Source organism: Cebus imitator, unplaced genomic scaffold, assembly GCF_001604975.1.
Source record: "Cebus imitator isolate Cc_AM_T3 unplaced genomic scaffold, Cebus_imitator-1.0 Scaffold77, whole genome shotgun sequence".
Classification (NCBI taxonomy): domain Eukaryota; kingdom Metazoa; phylum Chordata; class Mammalia; order Primates; family Cebidae; genus Cebus; species Cebus imitator.
The window spans coordinates 3682238-3703637 of NW_016107392.1; the positions used below are offsets into that span (position 1 = coordinate 3682238).

Consider the following 21400-nt stretch of genomic DNA (forward strand, 5'->3'; position numbering starts at 1 on the left):
GGCTTAGTATGCAGCAAGGGGTCTGCCCCTGACTTCTCAGTCTGGAAGCGTCAGAGCTCTGTCGTGGAGCCCATGCTGCAGGGCGTGTCTGTGTCCCGGCACATCCGGACAAGGTGAGGTTTATGGCAGCATCGTTATGAGACTTAAACACTAGAGAATGTAAATCCTGTATCATGTCCCTGTTAACAAGCACGCATACCTCGTAGCCATGAATGTACCATTCAGGGTTGGTTTTTACTTTTGCATTACATACCAATCTACTCTGAAGTCCTGTGTTCTGCTCCCCTGTCCTTCCATTTATCCCATCCTTATAGGGACAGCTTCAGTCCATAGCCTTCAGTGATTTCTCCTTCATTTGCTAGATTCTTCTCTCAGGATCTCCACCCCAGGCTGTCCCTCCTACTGTGGACAAAGGTGGAAGAAGAAACCCCCATAGCTTTCCTCTGAACCTGAGTTACCCCAAGAGCAGCTCAGTGCATCCAGGTGCCCCCTTCCCTCATCTCCTTGCCCCACACCACACCTGTCTGCTTCCTGAGACAGTCGTTCCCTCCCCAACGCCCCCTCCCCATGTGGATTCCCCATCCCTGGCTGTTCTCTGTCCTGATAAACTCCTTGCCTGGGGCTCCCTCCTGCCCTGCAGTAGCTCCTGACGTCTTCCTTTCTCTGCAAAATCTTTTCTCTTTAATCAAAATAGATCAGCAACTCTGGAGTGACTTCCCTGCCATCTCATCTTCTCTCATCTTGTCCCTCCTGAGGACCCTTCTTGCCCCGACCCCACAATAGAATCTGTAGTCCAGAGTTTCCAAATCATGATCACTTGGTAAAGCCTCATGTTCACAAGGTTCACCTGCTTGGATTAAATACTGTTCCCTGAAATTCAGACACCTCAACGTAGTGACCTCAAGTGATGCCAGCATTTGAAGGAGGTCCATGTTTTTTACATGCATCTTTTACAAGCCTTCATCAGCTAGGACTGCAAGATCCCAGGTTACATTGGACATGGTCCACCTGTGACACCATGCACTTTGGACAACACAGGGCACTAAACAGCAAACTTTAGATAGAGCAGGGATTCTGATCCAAAGCAAGCTTTTTTTTTTTTTTTTTTTTTTATTCTCGGCTTACTGCAACCTCCACCTCCCGGGTTCAAGCAATTCTCCTGCCTCAGCCACATGAGTAGCTGGGATTACAGGCAAGTGCCACCATGCCTGGCTAATTTTTGTATTTTTAGTAGAGATGGGGTTTCACCATGTTGGTCAGGCTGGTCTCAAACTCCTGACTTTGTGATCTGCCCCCCTCAGCCTCCCAAAGTTCTGGAATTATAGGCATGAGCCACCGCACCCAGCCCAGAGCAAGCTTTTAAATCTAGTTCTTAGCTCCTTTGATCCTTCCTTCCTTCCCACCTGCCTACCTGAGGGGATTCCAAAATTAATCAAACATAACTGCTTTTTTTTTTTTTTCTGAGAAGCTCCTACTTGGTAGGAGAGAGCTGCACTTAGCCCAATACTTGTCATGTAATCTAACAAGATCCAGACTTCTTGGAGTAGGAGACTCCAAGGCGCTATGGAATCGTAGGAGGAAGCTCTTCACTTTGCCTAGGGTATGCAGGAGAGATTGCAGGTGCAACTTGAGTCACTGCTGGAAGGAAAGGTAGGAACTGGACAGGTGGAGAAGTGAGGAGAGGGAAGTCCAGTAGAGTAACTGGCATGTTCAAAGACAAGGAAGTGTGTTTTCCATATGAAGAAAACAAATCTCAGGTTGCCTATGGAGGGGAAGAGAATGGCAAGGGCTAAAGATGTGCAGAGAAGGTGAATAGACAGAACCATGCAACTCCTTGTATGAGTTTGGAGAGGATGAGGGGAGTTAGGATGACTCTTAAGTTTCTGCCTTTGGCAAGAGGTGACTGGAATTGCCATCTTGTCTAAATTTGGGAATGATGGAGGAGGACCAAGCTTGAGGAAAGACACAAAAAGGTCAGCTCTGGGTGCATTGAGTTTGGATACATCCTGGGAGCTGCTGGAAATGCCTGACCTCAGCACCCGGCCCTCCCTGGACCAAGTGGCCATCTCCTGAGTAACTCGAGGGTATGTCCTTCCCAGTTGCACCCGGAAGGAGCGGTGTGAGCGGTCCAAGGAGCCCCGCAGGTTTGCCTCGGAGGTGAAGCAGTGTGTCCGGCTGACGGTGCATCCCAACAATATCTCCGTCTCTCAGTACAACGTGCTGGTAAGGGTTATGGGGGTGGGGCTGTGGTCCAGGGACGTAAGGAGGACTCTCTCCTCACCAGAAAGTGCCTTAGCTCAAGACCCTAGCCTGGCCAGCAGAAGCAGCTTCAGAGAAGGGTGTAGGATATTAAAGAATAAGTGTCCTTGGGGAGTTGCAAGAAGGGAACAGGAACAGGCATATTGGGGAAGAAGCTCTATTCATAAAGCATAGAAAGACAAGGTGCACTGTCACCAAATATGATCAAAGGGTGACAAAGAGTGACAATGGGTGCTGGAAACGATATCTTCAACTATAAAATGGGAAGGATGCATGTAGAGAGAGACAAAGGGGCACCGGTGACTTCCAAGTGCTAGTACTGGGCACTTAGTGGTTAGTGTTTCTGTTTTTTCAATATTGAGCCTAATGGAGGAGGTGCTCTGTCAGCCATGCCTCGGTCGTCTCAGCACACAAATCCCCTAAGTATCCTTGTTTCCTGTGGCCAAATCCACTTCGGTCCGAATGAGGTTTCTTTTGACTCTGTTTCTTTGCATCTCACTACTGCCTCTGTGCTGCTCTCCTAATAACTTGAGTCTCTTGTCTTTGTTAATATTGCCTCTTGCTTGTCTTTGCTTTCCCTGTGATCTCTCTCGCTCTCCCACTTTCTTTTTTTTTATTCCATACCCACCTTTTTCCCATTTCACCTTCCTCCTTCTCTCCCCCTGCCTGGCTGTTCACAGCTGGTCCTGGAGACGTACAATGTCCCGGAGCTGTCAGCTGGCGTCAACTGCACCTTTGAGGACCTGTCAGAGATGGATGGGCTGGTGGTGGGCAATCAGATCCAGTGCTACTCCCCTGCAGCCAAGGAGGTGCCCAGGATAATCACAGAGAACGGTGAGCATCCCAGAGGCACCACTGAGTGGCACGTCCTCCTTCTTGGCTAGATGAGGAGGACAGGGGATTGAGGGAGCCTACAGGCAGGGGAGGGTCAGAGGAAGGGGTGTGGGTTTGTGGGTGTGTTATGGGAAGAGGGGGATGAACTCTCTCTCCACTGCCCATGGCATTGACTGTTACAGCCTTTCTGTTGCAGCCCCAGGTTAGCCCCCAAGAGTCACCCTCATCCTGGGCAAGCAGTAGCTGCAGAGAGGGTGGGGAGGGGCAGGCCAGGACAGTAGCAGAACATGTGGTTAACTTCAGCCTGCTCCACTGGTCTGGCGGGTCAGTGGAGGAGGCCATTGAGCAGGAGCAGGGATGCTCACATGGCGGGTCTCTGACCCTGGACCACTGCCTCCATGACTCTGCCCTACCGGTCTCCCCATAGCTGCCTGTTGTTGGGGGCCAGCTGCTCTGGGAAAGACAGGAGTGGGCAGAGGCTCCATGTGGGTGAGGGACAGGCCCAGCCTGGGCAGATTGATTCCATGTTGTCCCTCCCATTTGGGCTTGTCACATTTGTTCGGAGCTGATTGATTAATGAGACTCTCAGGGAAGGCAAAGAACAAGGCTTGAAGTGGGGGCCTAAGGTCAGGGCTGTGAATTAAACATGGGCTGCAGCTCCTCCCTGGCGCCAGCTGAGGATTCCAAGGTCTCCCACCCCAGTGGAGCCCTGAGCCCCCTGAGAGGAGGTAGTGTCACAACAGAAGCTTTCTGTACAGAGACGGGGAATGAGCTCATGTATACACACACGTACATGCAAAACCTCTTGTGCAATTTGTGACAGCATTCCTACATATGTGTTTCTCCTGGTTGTGAATCAATTCTGTGAGTCTGACCAGGAAATCATGCATGTGAATGCACATTTGAATTCCTGGCTGTGTGCTTCTGTGTGTGTACACGTGGAGGAGGGGAAGTGATACAGTGGGCAGGGAGAATAGACTAGAACTGCTCTCTGCAGCTGCTCTCAGGGTTGTCCTTGGACTGGGTCCTGCTGAGTCAGAATCCTGTTAAGCCAACAGCACCCTGGGGAGCAGGCTCCCATTTCCAGCAGGTGTCACTCGTCAAGGAATCCCTGGCTTGGGGCCTCAGCATCCCCCGACCCCTGGGCCATCTCTCCTCGTAGGGGACCACCATGTCGTACAGCTGCAGCTCAAGTCAAAGGAGACTGGCATGACCTTCGCCAGCACCAGCTTTGTCTTCTACAACTGCAGCGTCCACAATTCGTAAGTGGCCCCAGCCTTACCTCACTTCCTGTTCCTGGGGTCAAGGTTCATCCAAAGATTAGAAAACCCCATCACTGTTCCCAGGGAGTCACCATGTAGAAGCCCCAGAGGAGGTCTCCTTTACCCCCTCTTCTCTGGTACCCACCGGGTTAATGGAAAGAGACTAGAAGAGCAGAGAGTGAGAACCTATGGAGTGGGGCTCTCCACATCCCTAGCGCATACATCTTCCCTGACATCAATCCTTCAACTCAATTCTGTCTCCACCATCTGTTGTGGGGTGGTGCATCCCCTGTGAAGAACAGAGGAGTAAACTCTGTGGGCAGAGGAGGGATCTGAGGAGGGAGAGAAGCCCTGATGTATGTCCAGGGTGGGGGCAAGTGGTCACTCACTCCAGGCTCCCCACAGGCCCCCCAGGCTGGGTGGGGACACAGATTAGTAAGGGCCAGAGGAAGGCAGAAAGGTATGGGGTAGGTGGACTCTGGCTCAGGGATCAGGAAGCCTGACTCCAGCTCCAGCTTTGTTTGACTTAAGCATCCAACTTCCAGCATCAGGTGGAAAGGGCAGAGGCCCTGACTCTGCAGCCAGACCAGCTGGGAAGCTCAACCCTTCTGTGCCCCAGTGTCCTTTATCAACAGGGAAATCGTAGTGCCCCTTCCAAGGGCATCACACAAATATTTACCAACTGACATGTCAGGAGCACTGTCCCATCAGAGCAGTCACTGGCTGGGACCCTGTGCTGGCTGCTAGCCCTGAGTATCAGCTCTGTCTACCCTACAGGACAGCCAGGAAGGGTAAAAGGGCCATGCTAAGGAGAAGCGTTTAGAGCCACACCTGGCCCAGTGTTTAGATATGGCACATCTTCTTGCTATTATTATATTATCCTTTCTTTATCAAATGATGGGGTTGGACCAGGTTATGAATGGGCCAGTCTTTTTTGTTTTTCACCATAGAAATTTTAAACTGAAAGTGGGTGTGGATGCCCAATATACAGAATAGATGGAAGCAGGAGCTCCTCTGATTAAAGGTTGGGAGACCTGGAACCCCTCTAGGAGCCCCACAAAACTCTACACATTCTTCAAGGGAGCTCCATGGTATCCCCAGTGTTCCACAGAGCAAACTGTGGGACCTGGCCTCAAAAACGCTGCTTGCTTTAATATGCTCCTCTGTTTTGCCTTCCATGCACGATAGGTACCTGACATGACCAGGGACACTTTGGGGCTCTAGGCTGGTGGAATTTTAGGGTCTACCAATCTGCTTGTGAAGGCTGTGAGTTCTAGACCTTAGCTCTCTGTGGGGCCCCAAGGAAGGAGGCATCCAGCCCTCCCAGCCAAAAACGAGTTGCTCCAGCCCCAGGATTCTCCTCTTATCTCTTGCAACAGAGCTGTCCCTGTTTACTACTTGCTGGCCTAATCCCTCCCTCCTCTCTTTCCCCTCTGGGGAAGCAGAGTAAATAGGTGAAATCATGTGTGAAGCTTCCATTAAGTCCATAAAATGATTTTAATCATGTACTACGTGCAAGGGAATGTGCTGCTCATCAGACATGGTGGAGTTAAAAATCAGTGCAACACAAAGACTCAATCCCAGCCCTCCAGGAGTTGATGGCCTAGGGACTAGTAGAGGAGCCGGACAGGTAATAGTAAGAGATGACACAAGATGGCCAGGATTGTCCCAGCGATGTCAGCCGAGAGATTCACAGGAGAAGGGCCCAGGGTGACCAGCCACCCTGGCTACCATCAAGAAGGTAGCCAGGTGGAAGAAAGAAGAAACCGTGCTCTGGAGGGAGGGACGGCTTGTGGGGAGAGTGTGGCTGTTCGTGGCCAAAGCACAACCCATGTGGGAGGCCAGTAGTCATGGGCGCCATGAAGGGCGTAGCCTGTATTGGAGAGGCAGTTGAGTTTTTGGAAAAAGAGAACCATGTTGGACTTTTAAGCAATCAGGAGCTCTTACAAAATTGCCTTGGTGTCCTGGGGTAAAGGTGAGAGGTGGGGTTGCCAGCCACAGAGGAGCCATTGTTGTGACAGAGCTGCCTCGGCCACTTCCGCCCCAGGCGGCTTCCTAGCAGCAGAGACCCAGAGTCAATTTGAACATAAACCTAATCTTTTGTTTGCCCCAACTCTTAGGTCTCTCTACATAAGCCCTCTGCTCCAGACCTTAGCATTTCTTCTTTTGAAAAGGAGGATGTCATCCCATGGAGATAGAGGAGGACTCATTTGACCTTAGGGGACCAGGGTTGTCAGCTACATATGAGAAAGGGAGGAACCCAGAGACCATTAGCTTCCTGAGGTCTTGGGGAATAAAGGGATGGATGTGCATAAGATCCACCCTTCCTGTGCGTTTGACGGTGGTTTCTCTTAACACTAAAAATGTTTTGCTAGACCCAAGAGACTCAGGCCCTCTGCTTTGGGCTGACCCAGGTTTTCAGATTTGTGCCTCCCCGCTCTGTGCCCAGGTGCCTGTCCTGCGTGGAGAGTCCATACCGCTGCCACTGGTGTAAATACCGGCATGTCTGCACCCACGACCCCAAGTCCTGCTCCTTCCAGGAAGGCCGAGTGAAGCTGCCTGAGGTAGGTCCCTGGCAGCCAGAGCGGTGAGTGCCTCTTGTTGTGAGCATGAGACACAGAGGAGAAGTGTTCCCTTCAGAGAAGAAACCAAAGGAAAACCGTGTAGGGCCACTCCCTCACTCCTGACTTAAGGGACCACTTGATACAAGCAGGAAATATACCAAGCTCTGTGCCGGAACTGTGGGTTCTGGATTCGCCCTGGAGGTTCTGTTACAGACAAAGGTATATTCCAGGGCACTCCAGCCAGAAGGATCCTTCACACACTAGGTGGGTTCTACAAAGATTCCAAAGAGATGGATGTGCTGATGTGTCCTAGAAATAATTGTAGGTACACAGCAGGATTGTGTCCAGGCTCCTTGGCTGTTCCTCAGGGCACTGTTTGCAGAGGAGAACTGAGACCCCCAAAGAGGACAAGATGAGAATGAAAGAATGGTCAACTTGTGAGCTAGAGCAGTGGTTTTCAAAGCGTGGTTCCCAGACTAGCAGAATCTGCATCTAATCTAGTAGACTAGAAATACAAAGTCTACTGTTCCACCCTAGGCCAACTAAATGAGAAGCTCCAGGGGTGGGTGCAGCAACTCGGGCTTACACGGGCCCTCCCGGTGGTTCTGATGCTCGGTCCAGGTTGAAGAGTCACTGAGATACTGTTCGGCTGTAAGGCTAAAATGTGGCCTTTCTGTTCCCTCCAAATTTTTATTCTCCTTGAAAACTCACCTTCCCCACAACAAAACTGCTTTCTGCCTATGCTGTTACCTCTCTTAGAACATCAGAGTGTGGTCAGAGACTTCAAGGATAACAGGCATAGCTCTGGGAAAGTCTCTTGTTGTTCAAACACGGTAGTGTTTCTTGCACTCTCTCAGCTACCATTGGACTCAGCAGCCTCCAGCACCTTCACCCCCACCTCTAGTCTTGGATGCATCATTCAGATCCGTTTACACACCACCGTGATGTGACTGCCATGGGGCTGCCATGACTATGTGGCCAGCCCCCCCCATGAGAGAAGGGGCCTGTCCATGTGCAGGAAGCATAGAGTATTTGGGGGTGGGGAGAGGAGAGGGGAAACATTGAGAGAACAGACCCATCAAGTGCCCTTCCCATCCCAGACTCATGCCCCACTAAGAACCCTACCTTTGACCAAACTCTCACGGCAGGAGGGAAGCTGTCTTTTATCTGAGGCTGAAAGGGAAGGTCAATGTACACCCCATGCTAACACCTGCTGCATGTGGCTCCCCAAGCACAGGGGGTAGTGACAGCACAGTACTTAGCCCTCAGAAAATCCAGGCCCCAAATCCCATTTTGCCCAGGTCCTGATGGCTGAGCAGGAGTTCTACAGGTGGACGGTGGGCAGGGTGGTTCATTTTAGAAGTAAAGGCAAGGAGTGGAGACATTGTCGGGGAAAGGATGGTCCTGATTGAGTAACAGACAAGGGGAGCATACAAGAAAGAGTAGAAATTTGAAAACCTTCATCAAGATAATGAAATGACTAGGGGCCTTTGGAAGCCTCCATGTAGCTCAAATGTTTTGATTGCATTTTATTCTTGGGCCTCTTTGCTAGATAAAACCTTCGCTAGATACACTAGTCTGGAAAGCTGGTGAGAGGCTGAGAACCTTTGTCTCCGCTCCCATGAAGCTCCTTGCAGGTTTCAGACAGAAACAGGAAGAGGTTATAGAAGCTCAGACACAAGACCCTCCTTCTCCATCGGAATCTGTTCATGCCTGGAATTGGCTACTCTGGATTCAGTCAGGAAAAGAGACCTGGGCATAGATTGTCCCTTTATAGGGAAAGAGAGGAGTGTGAATCTCATGCTTATGTGTCAGTTCTGTTCTTTAACAAAGAGAACATGGATATAAAGATAATAAGAGAGATGTGAGTCGGACAGCAAAGGCACATCCTTGATAAAAGGCTTCACAGTCTCATCAGCCTGGCCAGGCCTGTATCTTGGGATGTGGTGTCAGGAGTAGAAGGGCTGGTTGACACACCAAGGCTGGGGACAGGGATGTGGGAAGCATCCTTTTCTTGTTCCGGTCTGAAACCTGCAAATAACTTGATGGGAACTGAGACAAAGTGGTTTTCAGCTTCTCGCCAGCTTTCCAGGCTGCCGTACGGGCTGTCGTTCTATGTTCAGAGAGGCCCAAGAGGAAACTGAAAGCAAAAACAGTTGAGCTAGCTGGTGGATTTGAAGGCCTCTAATCATTTAATTGCTTTGCAGGAGGCTTTTGAATTTCTGCTTTTTCTTTCTTGTTTGCTCTCCTTGTACCAAATTTCTTTCTTTTAAGTATAGGAGAGGAGCCTCTTTCTGTTGCTCAGAAAGAAGGAAAAGAACCAGAAGAGAATAAGGCCAGACATGGTAATCCCAGCACTTTGGGAGGCCAAGGCAGGAGGACCATTTGAGCCCAGGAGTTCAAGACCAGTCAGGACAACACAGTAAAACCCCCCGCCTACAAAAAATAGAAATAAATAAATAAGCTGGGCGTGGTGGTGCATGTCTGTAATCCCAGCTACTCAAGAGGCTGAGATGGGAGGATTGCTTGAGCCTGAGAGATTGAGGCTGCAGTGAGCCATGATCATACCACCACACTCCAGCCTGGGCAACAGAGCAAGATCCTGTCTCAAAAAAAAAAAAAAAGGAAATAAAAAGAATAAAATAAGAGCCCACCATGTTTCCCAGGGCAATGCAGAAATCCCTTTAGAAGAATGATGAGTTTAAGTACCCAGACTCCAAGTCAGGTGGGACACCCTTCTATACCTGACACAACAAAGACTACCAGGGATTGACAGCATCGCAGAGGATGGGATGCCTGGGCCCCAGTGAAAGGAACTAGCCTGGAAGAAATGGCTGATAGGAGGATATGGAGCTGCACTAAGCTCTTGCTGCTACACTGAAGTCCTCTCCATTTCCCATGAGCTATGGGGTGGTGAGCCTGGCAGGCCATGGCAGGGATGAACTCTGGGATAGTTTGGAATCACCCATGCCTCCCTTATCACATGGAATACATTTGGGCTCTTCTGTACCTTGGATGTGTATTTATTCTAAGAGAAGGAAGCTCTAATGTTGTGCTACTGATCCAGGCTTGGAGGGTGCATTCTACCCAGCTCAATCCCAGGGCCATTTTGAATGTGAGCATAGAGGTGAACCAGAGCCGGTCACCTGGTGATGGTAATCGTAGCATCTTTCTTGTGAATGTAGAAAGAGGAAATAAAGAAGTACGCGTGGACTACTGACTGACTCCAGACATTTTGGGTCAGTGAAAGGAGGTCCTTGTCCCCAGACCTCCAAAGACAGTTCCTGGCTGCTAGTGGAAATAAGAGGATATTTTTATGTTGTTTTGCTTACTATATTTTTATATTCTATATGTACTTATTTTAGCAATATACAGTCATGGGCAGCTTATTGATGGGGATACACTCTGAGAAATGTGTCATTGGGCAATTATGTCTTTGTGCAAATATCATAGGGTGCACTTACACAAACCTACGTGCTGTAGCTTACTGCACACCTAGGCTACATGACACAGCCTAGTACTCCTAGGCTACGCACCTGTACAGCAGGTAACTGTACTGAATACTGCAGGCAATTGTAACATAATGGGAAGTATTTGTGTATCTACACACATCTGAACATAGAAAAGGCACAGTAAAAATACAATATTATAATTTTTTTTTTTTTTTTTTCTGAGACGGAGTTTTGCTCTTGTTACCCAGGCTGGAGTGCAATGGCGCGATCTCGGCTCACCGCAACCTCCGCCTCCTGGGTTCAGGCAATTCTCCTGCCTCAGCCTCCTGAGTAGCTGGGATTACAGGCACGCGCCACCATGCCCAGCTGATTTTTTGTATTTTTAGTAGAGACGGGGTTTCACCATGTTGACCAGGATGGTCTCGATCTCTTGACCTCGTGATCCACCCGCCTCGGCCTCCCAAAGCGCTGGGATTACAGGCGTGAGCCACTGCGCCCGGCCCTACAATATTATAATCTTATGAGACTGCTAGCTGTCCTATATATAGTTTGTCATTGATGGAAACATCCTTATGTAGATCATATACATTACTATATATGTTTCTGGGAAGAGACAGTAGCAGGAGTCAGGGGTAAAAGGAAAACTGCCCTTTTGTGGAAGACCCCAGACACATATGTCCTGTCGCTGCTCTAGGGGAAGAGCTTACTCACAGCATGGTACTCTGAAGTTTTGTTATGATTTAAGTGTTTATGCTTAATTACCCTAAGTGTTTCTGATACTCAAGGCATTGTGAGGGGTTTAAAGGTGAAAGAGATCTGTGGAGATCTGTGTTTAGAGATCTGTAAGAAGAGGCCATTGGTCTGCATCATCTCTGAAGTTCTCCCATTGTAAGTAGAAATAACCTGGAAAGCCCCCAAGATAAATCTGTGCCCAAAATGTGGTGAAGCAGGGCTGGCGATTATAGGCTGAGTGTCAAGTCAAGGCTTAGATCAACCATCTTTACCTAACAAGGTGACCCCTACCCTCAGGGCCTGCTGTTCCACTGAACACCCAGCCCAAGGCCCACCCTCTTGGAATGAAGGTGTACCCAGGTCCTGGTGACTCTTCTGGAAATCTCTGGGTTTTTTATTTCCTTTTACCCTTTGAGTGAAGGGATGCAGACAGTGTCCTTTTGTTAGCTAAGAGTGAGGCTGACAGGTGGCTTTTCATCTACCCAGCACCATGTTGTATCCCAGGAATGCTTTCATCTGTGCGTCTTCCATTTCAACAGCAGCTTTGTTGACTATCAGGGATATTGAATTACCTCTTTTTTTTTTTTCTGAACAAAGAATGCATTCAGGTGAAGTTACTGGTCTGGAACAAAGAACTGGTCAATCATTGTTGTCACTATATTAACGGCAAGTATTCCACCATAATTACAATTATTAGAAATAGAATGCCCAATAACATATGTTGTTTATAGTAACTATATTCCAGTTACAAGGAATGATTTTGTTTCAACTAATGATGGCATTGTGATAACAGCCCTGGGCCTTCAGATCGGCTGCCAGAGACTGGGTAGCCATTAACAAAGCCATGCCCACCCCTTTACCGAGCTGGGGCAGCCACTGGTCCCCAGGCGGCTTCGGAATCCCTCCCCAGCTCCTCCACAGGCCAACCTGGACCTCCCATCAGGCACACACACTTAATAATGATGATGCTTGAGGAACAAAGGTGAACTTCCTTGCAAAAGCAAATCCATCGGCAAGAATTTGTCCTTGATGGACTATTTTGCTGTTTTTTGTTTTTTTGATCTAAACTGAAAAGCAAAGTGAGCTGCTGCTGAAGCTGTATTTTCTGGGCACCAGACTAGACAGGCTTTGCAAGGAAGGCGAGGCACACCTGGCCCTCGGCAGGCTCGCCGAGGAGGCTCCCAGGAACGCCTCTCTTCTTGAAGTTCAACTAGCCTGCCCACTCCAGAGAACAGTTGTAAGATCATTGGAGGCAAAATGAATTGTATTTGATTTGCAAAGCTGTGTTTGACAGCTTCTCCCAACATCCCCTACTGCCCAAACACCCCTGAACAGAAACTCAGAGCCAGGACTGAAAATCTGGTATCAAAAGGATCAAGTCCTCTCCAGGACTGAAGACTGGGCAAGGCTGAGAAAGTCCTAGCTCATGGCTGCTTATTTCAGCACCAGAAGCAAGGGTCAATGCCGCTTGCTCCTGGTGCTGAAATAAGCCCCATACGCTGAGACAGGAGCAGACCAAGAGCATTGACCCACCAGCTGGACTCCAGAGGGAAATCACCAACCTGCTTCATCAGCAATTCTGCTTCCGTTCTTGCAGGGAAGGCATTCCAACCCAAGGGAATGGGAAACCACCCCTGCCATGCCTTTCACCTTCCTGTGAAAAAACAAAAGCAAATCCAGCTACAGAACATGCTCCCCACCCATGCACCACCCCCACACCAGGTATTCAATTACTGGGCTGCCATTCCTCCAGACAACTGCACTTTCCATCAATCTTCCCTGCCCCTCCCCGCTTCAGGTTATGGGTATTTCCTTTTTATATTATTACTTTGCTCTCTCTGTAAACCAGCCTGTCGTAGATCATGCTAATGGCGTTATAAACTTGGGGAACAGCAAGAAAATATATGACGCGTTACATTTTTGTATTGGGCGCCGTGGTTCTGAGAAGGTGAGTGTAAATTTGGGGGGTTGGTTGGGGTTAGCACTGGCTTGTCTTTGGGATTGATGAGGGCTGAGGTGACTTGGAGGGAGGAGAGGTGACCTGCAAATCATTTATTCCTTAGCTGCCCCCCAGGTCCCTGTTCTTCCCCAGAGCTCTGTTTTCCCCAATCTTGCTGTAACAATAGGAAAATTAGAGCCCTCATTTTGTAAACACACTGGGGGCTATAAATTCAAGGGCCTATCACCCCCATCTGCAGGCAGCACCTGCCCTGAAGGCAGCCTTTTCCCTCCCAGCTAGGCAGCATTCTTTATGTCCTTGTTCAATTATTTAAATATGCAATGAAGCCTCTGTATAAAGCAGTCACTAATGTGCAGGACATGTGGAGAGAAAGTCATCCTTCTCACTTTTACACTTTGGTTTTGTGTTTCTGCTCTCTGCAATTAGCAGTGTGATTTGTATTTTGTGTGCATTTCAGTGGAGACCAAAATGTGCATGGGGCTGGACAGTTGGCCTGGAGCTCGCTGGAATAGCCTCGTGAATGCCAGGCCTTTCAAGGTGTGCTTGCGCCTGGAACCACTGCCACTTCCCGCCCCTCTGCCTTCTTAGAACTGCAGAATGTAGCTACAGGCCAAACAGCCCCCGAGAGAGTTGGGTTCTTCTGATCTGCATGCGTCTCCAAAGAATCTTGTTAAATACAGGTGTTTTCCATCTTCCAAAAGCTGGCCCTTTCAAGTGATAGTTCAGAGAAATAGCCTTGAAAAGAGAAGGGCAGTATGTTTTTGAGGAGTTTTGGATGGAAGCTGGATAATCATCTGTGGATAAAGGTCAGGACGGTGATTGGGTAAAAATACTGTGTCCGTCATTGTCATGGGTACTGAGTGAGGTAAATGGTGTCCTTAGTGTCTTTGTGTAGAATGTGGGAGTGATCTTATAAATGTGTGTGTGTGTGTGTGTGTGTGTGTGTGTGTGTGTGTGTGTGTGCGTGTGTGCACCTGATACAGTATAGCTCATGGGAAAATATGTGGAAGGTGATGGAGGTAGTGGAATAGACACTGAATTAAATGCTTGTACCAAGTTAACCATGTTAACTAGAATCACAGCGGCATCCCATGCTGCCTATCAGAGCCAGTTACTTGACTGGACAACCACGCCAGGCTGCAACATACCAATTATTAAAATATTAAAATACGTCCCTGCTGATCGGTGAAGAGCCATCCCCGGAGGCTCATCTCCCCACGCCTCTAGTATTCATTCATTGGTTTACTGAATACTACATTTTGAGCTAGTTTTGCAGGCAACATTATCCCCATTTTAGAGATGGGAAAACTGAGCTTCAAAGAGATCATACAATTCTATATCCCAGATTATCGACTGGGTTATTAATAGACCTGGGACTAAAAGGAAAACAAATTGTCTTCTCTATACTTAATACCACACCAAATGTGTGGGACTTTTCCCTACACCAAGCAATTCTCCAATCCTCAGCAGACAGCACTTGGGTAGCCTAGAACTCAATTCATTTCTGACACTACCTGCCACTTCGCACCCCTCTGCCTTCTTAGAACTGCAGAATGTAGCCACAGGTAAAACTTTGGATCTCACAAGTTAAAGGGCTCAGTCCCACAAGACTGTCCTCACTTCAGATGCCACTTGCAAGTCTAAGGTTGTCACCTGCAGTTCTGATCCACCAGTTATAAGTGAGGGGCTCCCACAATCCCCTCCAGATTGGATAATTTGTTATAACAGGTCACAAAACTCAGGGAAACATTTACTTACATTTATTAGCTTTTTTGAAAAGGTGTTCCAAAGGATACAGATAAACAGCTGGATGGAGCAGTACCTACAGCAAGGTGTAGGAAGGGGCACAGCGCTTCCTTGCCCTCTCTGGGCACCACCCTCCCAGTGTTGCCATCTGTTCACCACCAGGGAAGCTCTCCGAACCCCTTCGCTTAGCATGTTGAAGGAGGCTGCTTTACGTAGGCATGATTGATTAAACCATTGCCCACTGACAGTTGAACTCGATCACCAGCCCCTCCCCCTTCCCCAGAGGAGAGAGGCTAAAGTGCCACCTTCTAATTACGTGTTTGGTTCCTCTGGCAACATACCCCATCCTCCAGGAGCCACCTCAGAACATAAACTCAGGTACAGTGGAAAAGGGTTTATTGTGAATAACAAAAGATGCTCCTTTCCCCTCAGTCGTTCAGAAAACTCCAAAGGTTTTAGAAGCACCATGCCAGCAGTCAGAGGAAAAGACCCAATATATATTTCTTAAGTCACAATATTCCAGGTACTACACAATTCATCTAATCCAAACCAACCCTTCATTTTATGAGTGAAGAGACCCAGAAGGTTTGAGGGGCTTTCCCAAGGCCGCATGGCTGGTTGGCAGATCTCCTGTCTCAGGGCACATGGAGCATGCAACTTTGCAATGTCACTTCCCAGAAGCGGAGGCTGCTGTTCAGGGAGCAGTGGCCAGAACTGGGACCTCCCTGCCAGTCTCCCTTATGTTTGGGACACTTAGAGCTATTTAAGTTAGGCAGGCTGATCCTAAGATGTGGAGCCCAGAGGACTGGAATGAGCTGGGTGTATTGCAGAAAATTGCATGGAGGCGGGAGCAAGGGAGATGGGTCCTTTGGAAATGAGGTGGGAAGAGGGAGCAGATGAGGGAACAGACGCAGCCTGGGCTTGGAGGAAAGAGGAGGAAAGGACAAACATTTGCTGAATGTTCGCACACTCTGGGCCAGATGCTTTATATGTGTTAGTTCAATAGTATAGACCATTTTGGAATCCCAAAACGGTCATTTGGAAGAGGAATTTTCAATCCCTATTCATTATTAAGCCAAGCAATGATGAGAGCACTTGTTCAAGACTCTGGAACTGGGGAGAGGAAGACAGACTTGCTCTCACAGTTACAGAACTTTGAGCCAGGCTCCTGCTGGGTGAGGAGCCTTCGAGGTGAAGACAAAGGTCTGGTTGCTCTGAGTCCCTGGGCCATGAAACAAGGCCTCTGGCTCATGCCCTAGAGAAACATAAAAGTTTCTCTGAAGTTTCCCTTAGGCGTCAGATCTGTCTGTGATTTTGTATCTGGAATCTGAGCACAAGGCAGATCAGGATCTGGGATGATGGGTGGGAGGAAGGGTCAGGATGGTGGAAGTCATTCCTTCATGCCTTGTTGCCTAGGGAGAAATTGCCATTTTACATTTCAATTAGGAGGGACACTGGGGTCAATCAGCAGCACCACTAGAGGAAAATGTGCCCAGCCCAGCCCTAGGCCTCTCCAATTATTATTAATGAACTTACTCTCAGAGCTGCCAACCTTTTTATATGCAAACTAGGCCTTTATGGGGCTACTAGTAATCAGGACTCATTAAAGAACTCATCACAGACCTCACTGAGAATCTTACAGGGGACAAGGGAGAGAGGCTGGATGAGAACAGTCCAGCCCCAGGCAAGGTACCAGCCCAGCTCCAGAGGGTTCCAGAACTCCCAAGTCCCATGAACTTCACGGGGGCCCTTGCTGACTGGCAAGCCCATCCTGAGGTGGTCCTGCCCACTGGAGGAAACTCACCTCTTTCACGAAAGGCAGAAATTCAGCAAGGCAGTTGGCATCTGAGTTCTTCAGCTACCAGCTCATGTGCTGATACGGAGCCATTATTTCTTCCCTCCTTGCCTCAGTTTCTCCTTTGCAAAGTACATGGGGTCCATGAGGGTAGTCAGAGGATTCTGAGATTCTAGTACCCTCAGTGCCTCATTTCTGGGTGGCAACTTGTGGATGCGGGAGGTGGAGACAAGAGGTGTCGGGGCTTCCCAGCTCTCACACCCGGTGCAGCCAGACCCGCTCCCTCCAGGGACTGTGGCAAGAGGGAGAGTCAGGCTTCTTCCTGCTTCAGGGTAGGGGAAGTTGCCCAGGGCTCAGGCAGAGGAAGGGTGGAGCCTGGGATCACAGCAACCCCACTCTCAAGGGTCTGTTCTTCCCGAGCTGCCAACATCACTCTCCTCCCGTGCCAGTTCTGAGCTCCATCCTTTACACAAATCGCTTCTCTCCTCTGTGTCCCACATCCCGCCTTGCTAGAGCAGGGGCTGAGGGAGCAGCTGTGGTGGGGGTACAGGATGGAACTGCTAAGACCCTCTCCAGGTGGCTACCTGCCGTCTCCAGAGACCCACACGCTTTAGAGCTACGGACCACGCACAAGGTGAAGGCCAAGGCCTAGGTCCCTGCTCTCTTCCTGCTGGCCTGCCTCCCTGCTGCTCCTCTCTGTTGTTTTATAATTATGGCAAAATACATGTATTGTAACATTTACCATCTGAACCGGTTTTAAGGATACAGTTCAATGGTGTTACGTACATTTCATGTTGTTGTACACCTGTCACCACCATCCCCAGCTGAGGCTCTGTACCCATCAAACAATGACCCATCCCATCTCCCCTTATACACCACCAATCTCCCTTCCATCTCTGTGAATTTGACTGCTCAAGGGACCAATGACAAGTGGAACCCTGCAGTATTTGCCATTTTGTAGCTGGCTTATTTCACTTAGTATAATGTCTTCAAGGTTCATCCATGTTATAGCATGAGTCAGAGTCTCCTCTCTTTTTAAGGCTGAATGATATTCCATTGTATGGATGGGCCACATTTTGTTTATCATTCATTCCTCAGTGAACACCTGGGTTGCTTCCGCCTTTTGGCTATTGTGAATGACGCTGTTGGGAACATGGGTGTGCAAATATCTGAGTCCCTGTTTTCAGTTCCACTGGACATGTAACCCCAGGAGTGGAATTTCTGGAAACACTGCTCCTCTTTCAGCTGCCCTTCAGGATAAAGGTGTGAGCAGCCTGGAGGGGTGTGGGAGGAGGGGTTAGTTGAATGGGCCTGGGGCACTTCCTCCAAGCGAGGCTCTACTGTTGGTCCATCTGTTCCTGCTCCTCCAGCTTCCTCTGTCTCCTAGCTTCCCTTATAGCTTTTTCTGTCCCCTTCTTGCTTCTCCTTCCCCTGCCTCTCTTTCCCTTCTGTTTTCTTGTTGGATGATCAGCAAGGATAGAGGGAACAACCACCCCAAATCATGGAATCATGACCAGTCAAGATGGACAGGGCCTTGGAATTGCACTCAACTGATAGATAAAGAAGTTGAGTTTCAAATGGGCTGTGATGTGCTCAGAGTTCCAGAGCTCCTCGGCGGCTCAGGGGTGCTAGAGCTAGCTCAAGCCTTCTCCCTCTGTGCCTAAGTCTTGTTACGGTGCAGCTCGCAATGGCACAGGGAGATATTTGGCTCGTGCTTGCTCTGGGACCTGGGAGGGATAGCTGCCAGTTGCCTAACTGCCTGGAAGCCCTCCCTTCCACCATTCCCCAATGGCTTTCTTTCTGCCTTACTCTGCTGAGGACACGTGTTAGGGTGGTGGGGAGAGCAGCCTCTGCTGAGAGTCAGTGGTGAGCCCATGACGAAGCACCCTCAGAAAGCACGTGTGTCATGCTTTTGATGATCAACCTGCCCAGGAGCCATCTGTCTTGGCATGCCCCAGACAGTGCCACAGATGGAGGAATCTAGGGGATGGTGAGATCTGCCTGGCACTGGGGGTGCCCAGGCCATGCTTGTGTAATGGAAGGCCCCACATCTGCCCACCTCCATCAGCAGTAGCTAGAATACTGACTCTCTTCCACCCAGTTCCTCCCACTCAACTGGGCAGAGCATCCACCGTCTGTCTTCTGACCTCCTTATGTCCTCAGCCCTCCCTGGACAAAGCTGACAGCCCCGGGAAAAAGGGGCCCAGTGACTCACTGTCTCCATCCCAAAGGCCTCCCAGGCTCCTGTGGCTCCAGGGCTAAGCATGCCCACTGCTAGCATCTAGAAAGAGCTCAGTGTGTTTCTACTCTGAGAGGCATTTCTTTGGGGTCAGAACATCCTAGAGCTTGGTCAGAGGCTTCTGGATTCAAAAGGCCTCTGGGGCCCATTCCGGAATATTCTCAAATGTCAGATTCAGCCCATATAGGGAAGGCCCTCCTAACACCCCTGCTGCAGTCAAGACTCACATTCCAGGGAGCGCAAGGCCCAGGGCTTTGCCTCTCTTCAGAGCTTCTCACGGGGTCCATCTGTCCCAATTCTTGACAGCCTGGGACTTAGCAGGCAAAGAGGTCATCAGTCCACAGTGGGAGGGGAGGCCCAGCCAGCAGGGACAATTTCTACTAGGGTAGGAGGGTGCCAGGAGGAGGCCGCAGGAGTGTCAGAGAATCCAGACTGCACAGGGAAGGCATTCATGGAACCCGAAGAGGCTGGGGACCACCTCAAGATATGACCCCAGATTCCTCAGTTTCATTTCTGTTCTCAGTGTATTGCCCACTGGATGGGCACGAGCACATCTGGGGCCAGCTGTGGGTGTGTCCGTGGAAGGGTGGGGACAGAGAACGTCTGGGCTATATCTGCAGAGGTCCTTGCTCATTTGGTTTCCTGGCTGTCCAGCCTGAGCCATGCCCTCTGTCCCCAGGACTGCCCCCAGCTGCTGCGAGTGGACAAGATCCTGGTGCCCGTTGAGGTGATCAAGCCTATCACGCTGAAGGCCAAGAACCTCCCCCAGCCCCAGTCTGGGCAGCGTGGATATGAATGCATCCTCAACATCCAGGGCAGTGAGCAGCGGGTGCCCGCCCTGCGCTTCAACAGCTCCAGCGTGCAGTGCCAGAACACCTCTGTGAGTCGCTGAACCCTGCCCACCACCAGGCCAGGCCCCCAGCCCCACCCTCAGCACTGTTGTCTTCTAGGAGCCAGATCAGCTCAACCCTGCAGGGATTTCCCCAACATGCACAAAACTGCCCACCTACGTCCCCCACGCCTGCTGGCCCATCCCAGCCCCACAACACCAGCCCCAGCAGCATGCTGGATTCTGAGGTCACTCAGGGCCTGGCCCTAGTTGTAAAAGCTTTGTGATGAAGGTTGTCCATACAAGACAGGGTTAGAAGGGATATCGGACCAGCCGCGGAGCTGTGAGCTCTGTTTGTGGGCAGATGCTGGGCTCCAGCAACCCTCATGTCCATCTTATTTCCTGAGAAGCCCTGGAGCCCCTGCGCCCTCCCTTCTCAATAGGTCTGATCTGAGTTCCTCATCTGAGCCCCCAAAGACCTCTCGCCACCTTCATACCTACATAGAGGGCATGGAACAGAGAAGCAACAGAGAAGGCTTCTGAGACAGACCAAGCATCAGTGGGAGGGAACGACAAATGGGAAAAAGCAGGCTAGGGGAAGTGCTGCCTAGAGCAGCACAAACCCTGCCCAATGTGTAGCAAACCCACATAAGTCTATCAGTGAGTGGTCAGCAGCCCCCAGGTTGCCGACAGCTGTCTACCTAATTCCTAGGTACCCCACGGTGAACCCCACCTGTGTATCGCCTTTCCTGCCCACCTCCCTTCGCACCTGCTGTGTTGCCTTTCCAGCTACTGCTCTGGTCTCTTTCTCTCTCTCTTTCTGGGCTCCCTTCTTTGCACCCAGATGCTCAGAGATGAACACTAGACATTTAGACTCAGAACGTTTTCAAGTTTTAAGGAACTTTAAAGTGCTTTTTCACTGCACAAAAGAGAAAGCAGAGGCCCAGAGGCAGGAGCAGATCTAGGTTTGTGGGGTGAGACGTACGATTTGGGAACCTTCTTCAAGACCAAAACATAATAAGTACAAAATTAGATACATGGGCAGCCTTCGAAGGGGCTGTACGTGCAAGTGCCGGCCCAGAAACCCGAAGTTCTGTTCACTTTGGGGTAATGCACCCTAAAATGTGTCAGAAGGTAAGTGACTTGCTCAAGGTTACGCAACTAGTGAGTGCAGAGGTGGCCTGGATTTGAGGATGCTTCCTGTGATGCTTCTAGTTGCTCCTGGGAACTCACATGCAGTGTCTGTATTTGGAGAGGTGATGGGTGACAGGAGAGTCCCAGACAAAGGACTTCATGGGACACCCCACTCTTCCTGCAGGAAGTAGTCTAGGGGAAAATGGAGCTCAGAGAGGCCCATGCACCTGCCCTGTGTCACTCAGCATTACAGGAATAGAACTGATCACTGTTTTCACAACCTCTGTAACCCTAGATGTTGTCCCCATGGCATCCTGTGTGCCCATCCCCCTCATCCCCTGGTGGCCAGGCTATTTTTCAGATTTCTGCACCACTCCAGATTAAACCTGCAAGCAAAGGGGATACTAAACACGTCTGTCTCCTCATAAATTCTGAGGCCAAGTACATCAGCCCCAAGGGTTTGGCTTGAGCCATTCTCTCCAAAACAAGAAGCTCCCTACAGAAAGAGACCTGCTTCTTGGCCTCGTGTTTTGACTCTGCAGGAGGCTGGTGAGGATCTCAAGCCGTGAGGAAAACAGCTTCATTTCTTCACAG

The 21400-nt window shown here is 49.8% G+C and overlaps 1 protein-coding gene across 1 annotated transcript in view; it reads left to right on the forward strand.

The window, feature by feature from the left end:
- PLXNA4 (plexin A4) overlaps positions 1-21400 on the forward strand; it is a 457741-nt gene that overhangs the window by 349698 nt on the left and 86643 nt on the right. Inside the window, exons 6-10 of the mRNA XM_017532531.2 lie at positions 2100-2223; positions 2940-3093; positions 4256-4355; positions 6805-6919; positions 19523-19723. Of these exons, the coding sequence (XP_017388020.1) occupies positions 2100-2223; positions 2940-3093; positions 4256-4355; positions 6805-6919; positions 19523-19723 (694 nt within the window). The remainder of the gene's footprint in view (positions 1-2099; positions 2224-2939; positions 3094-4255; positions 4356-6804; positions 6920-19522; positions 19724-21400) is intronic.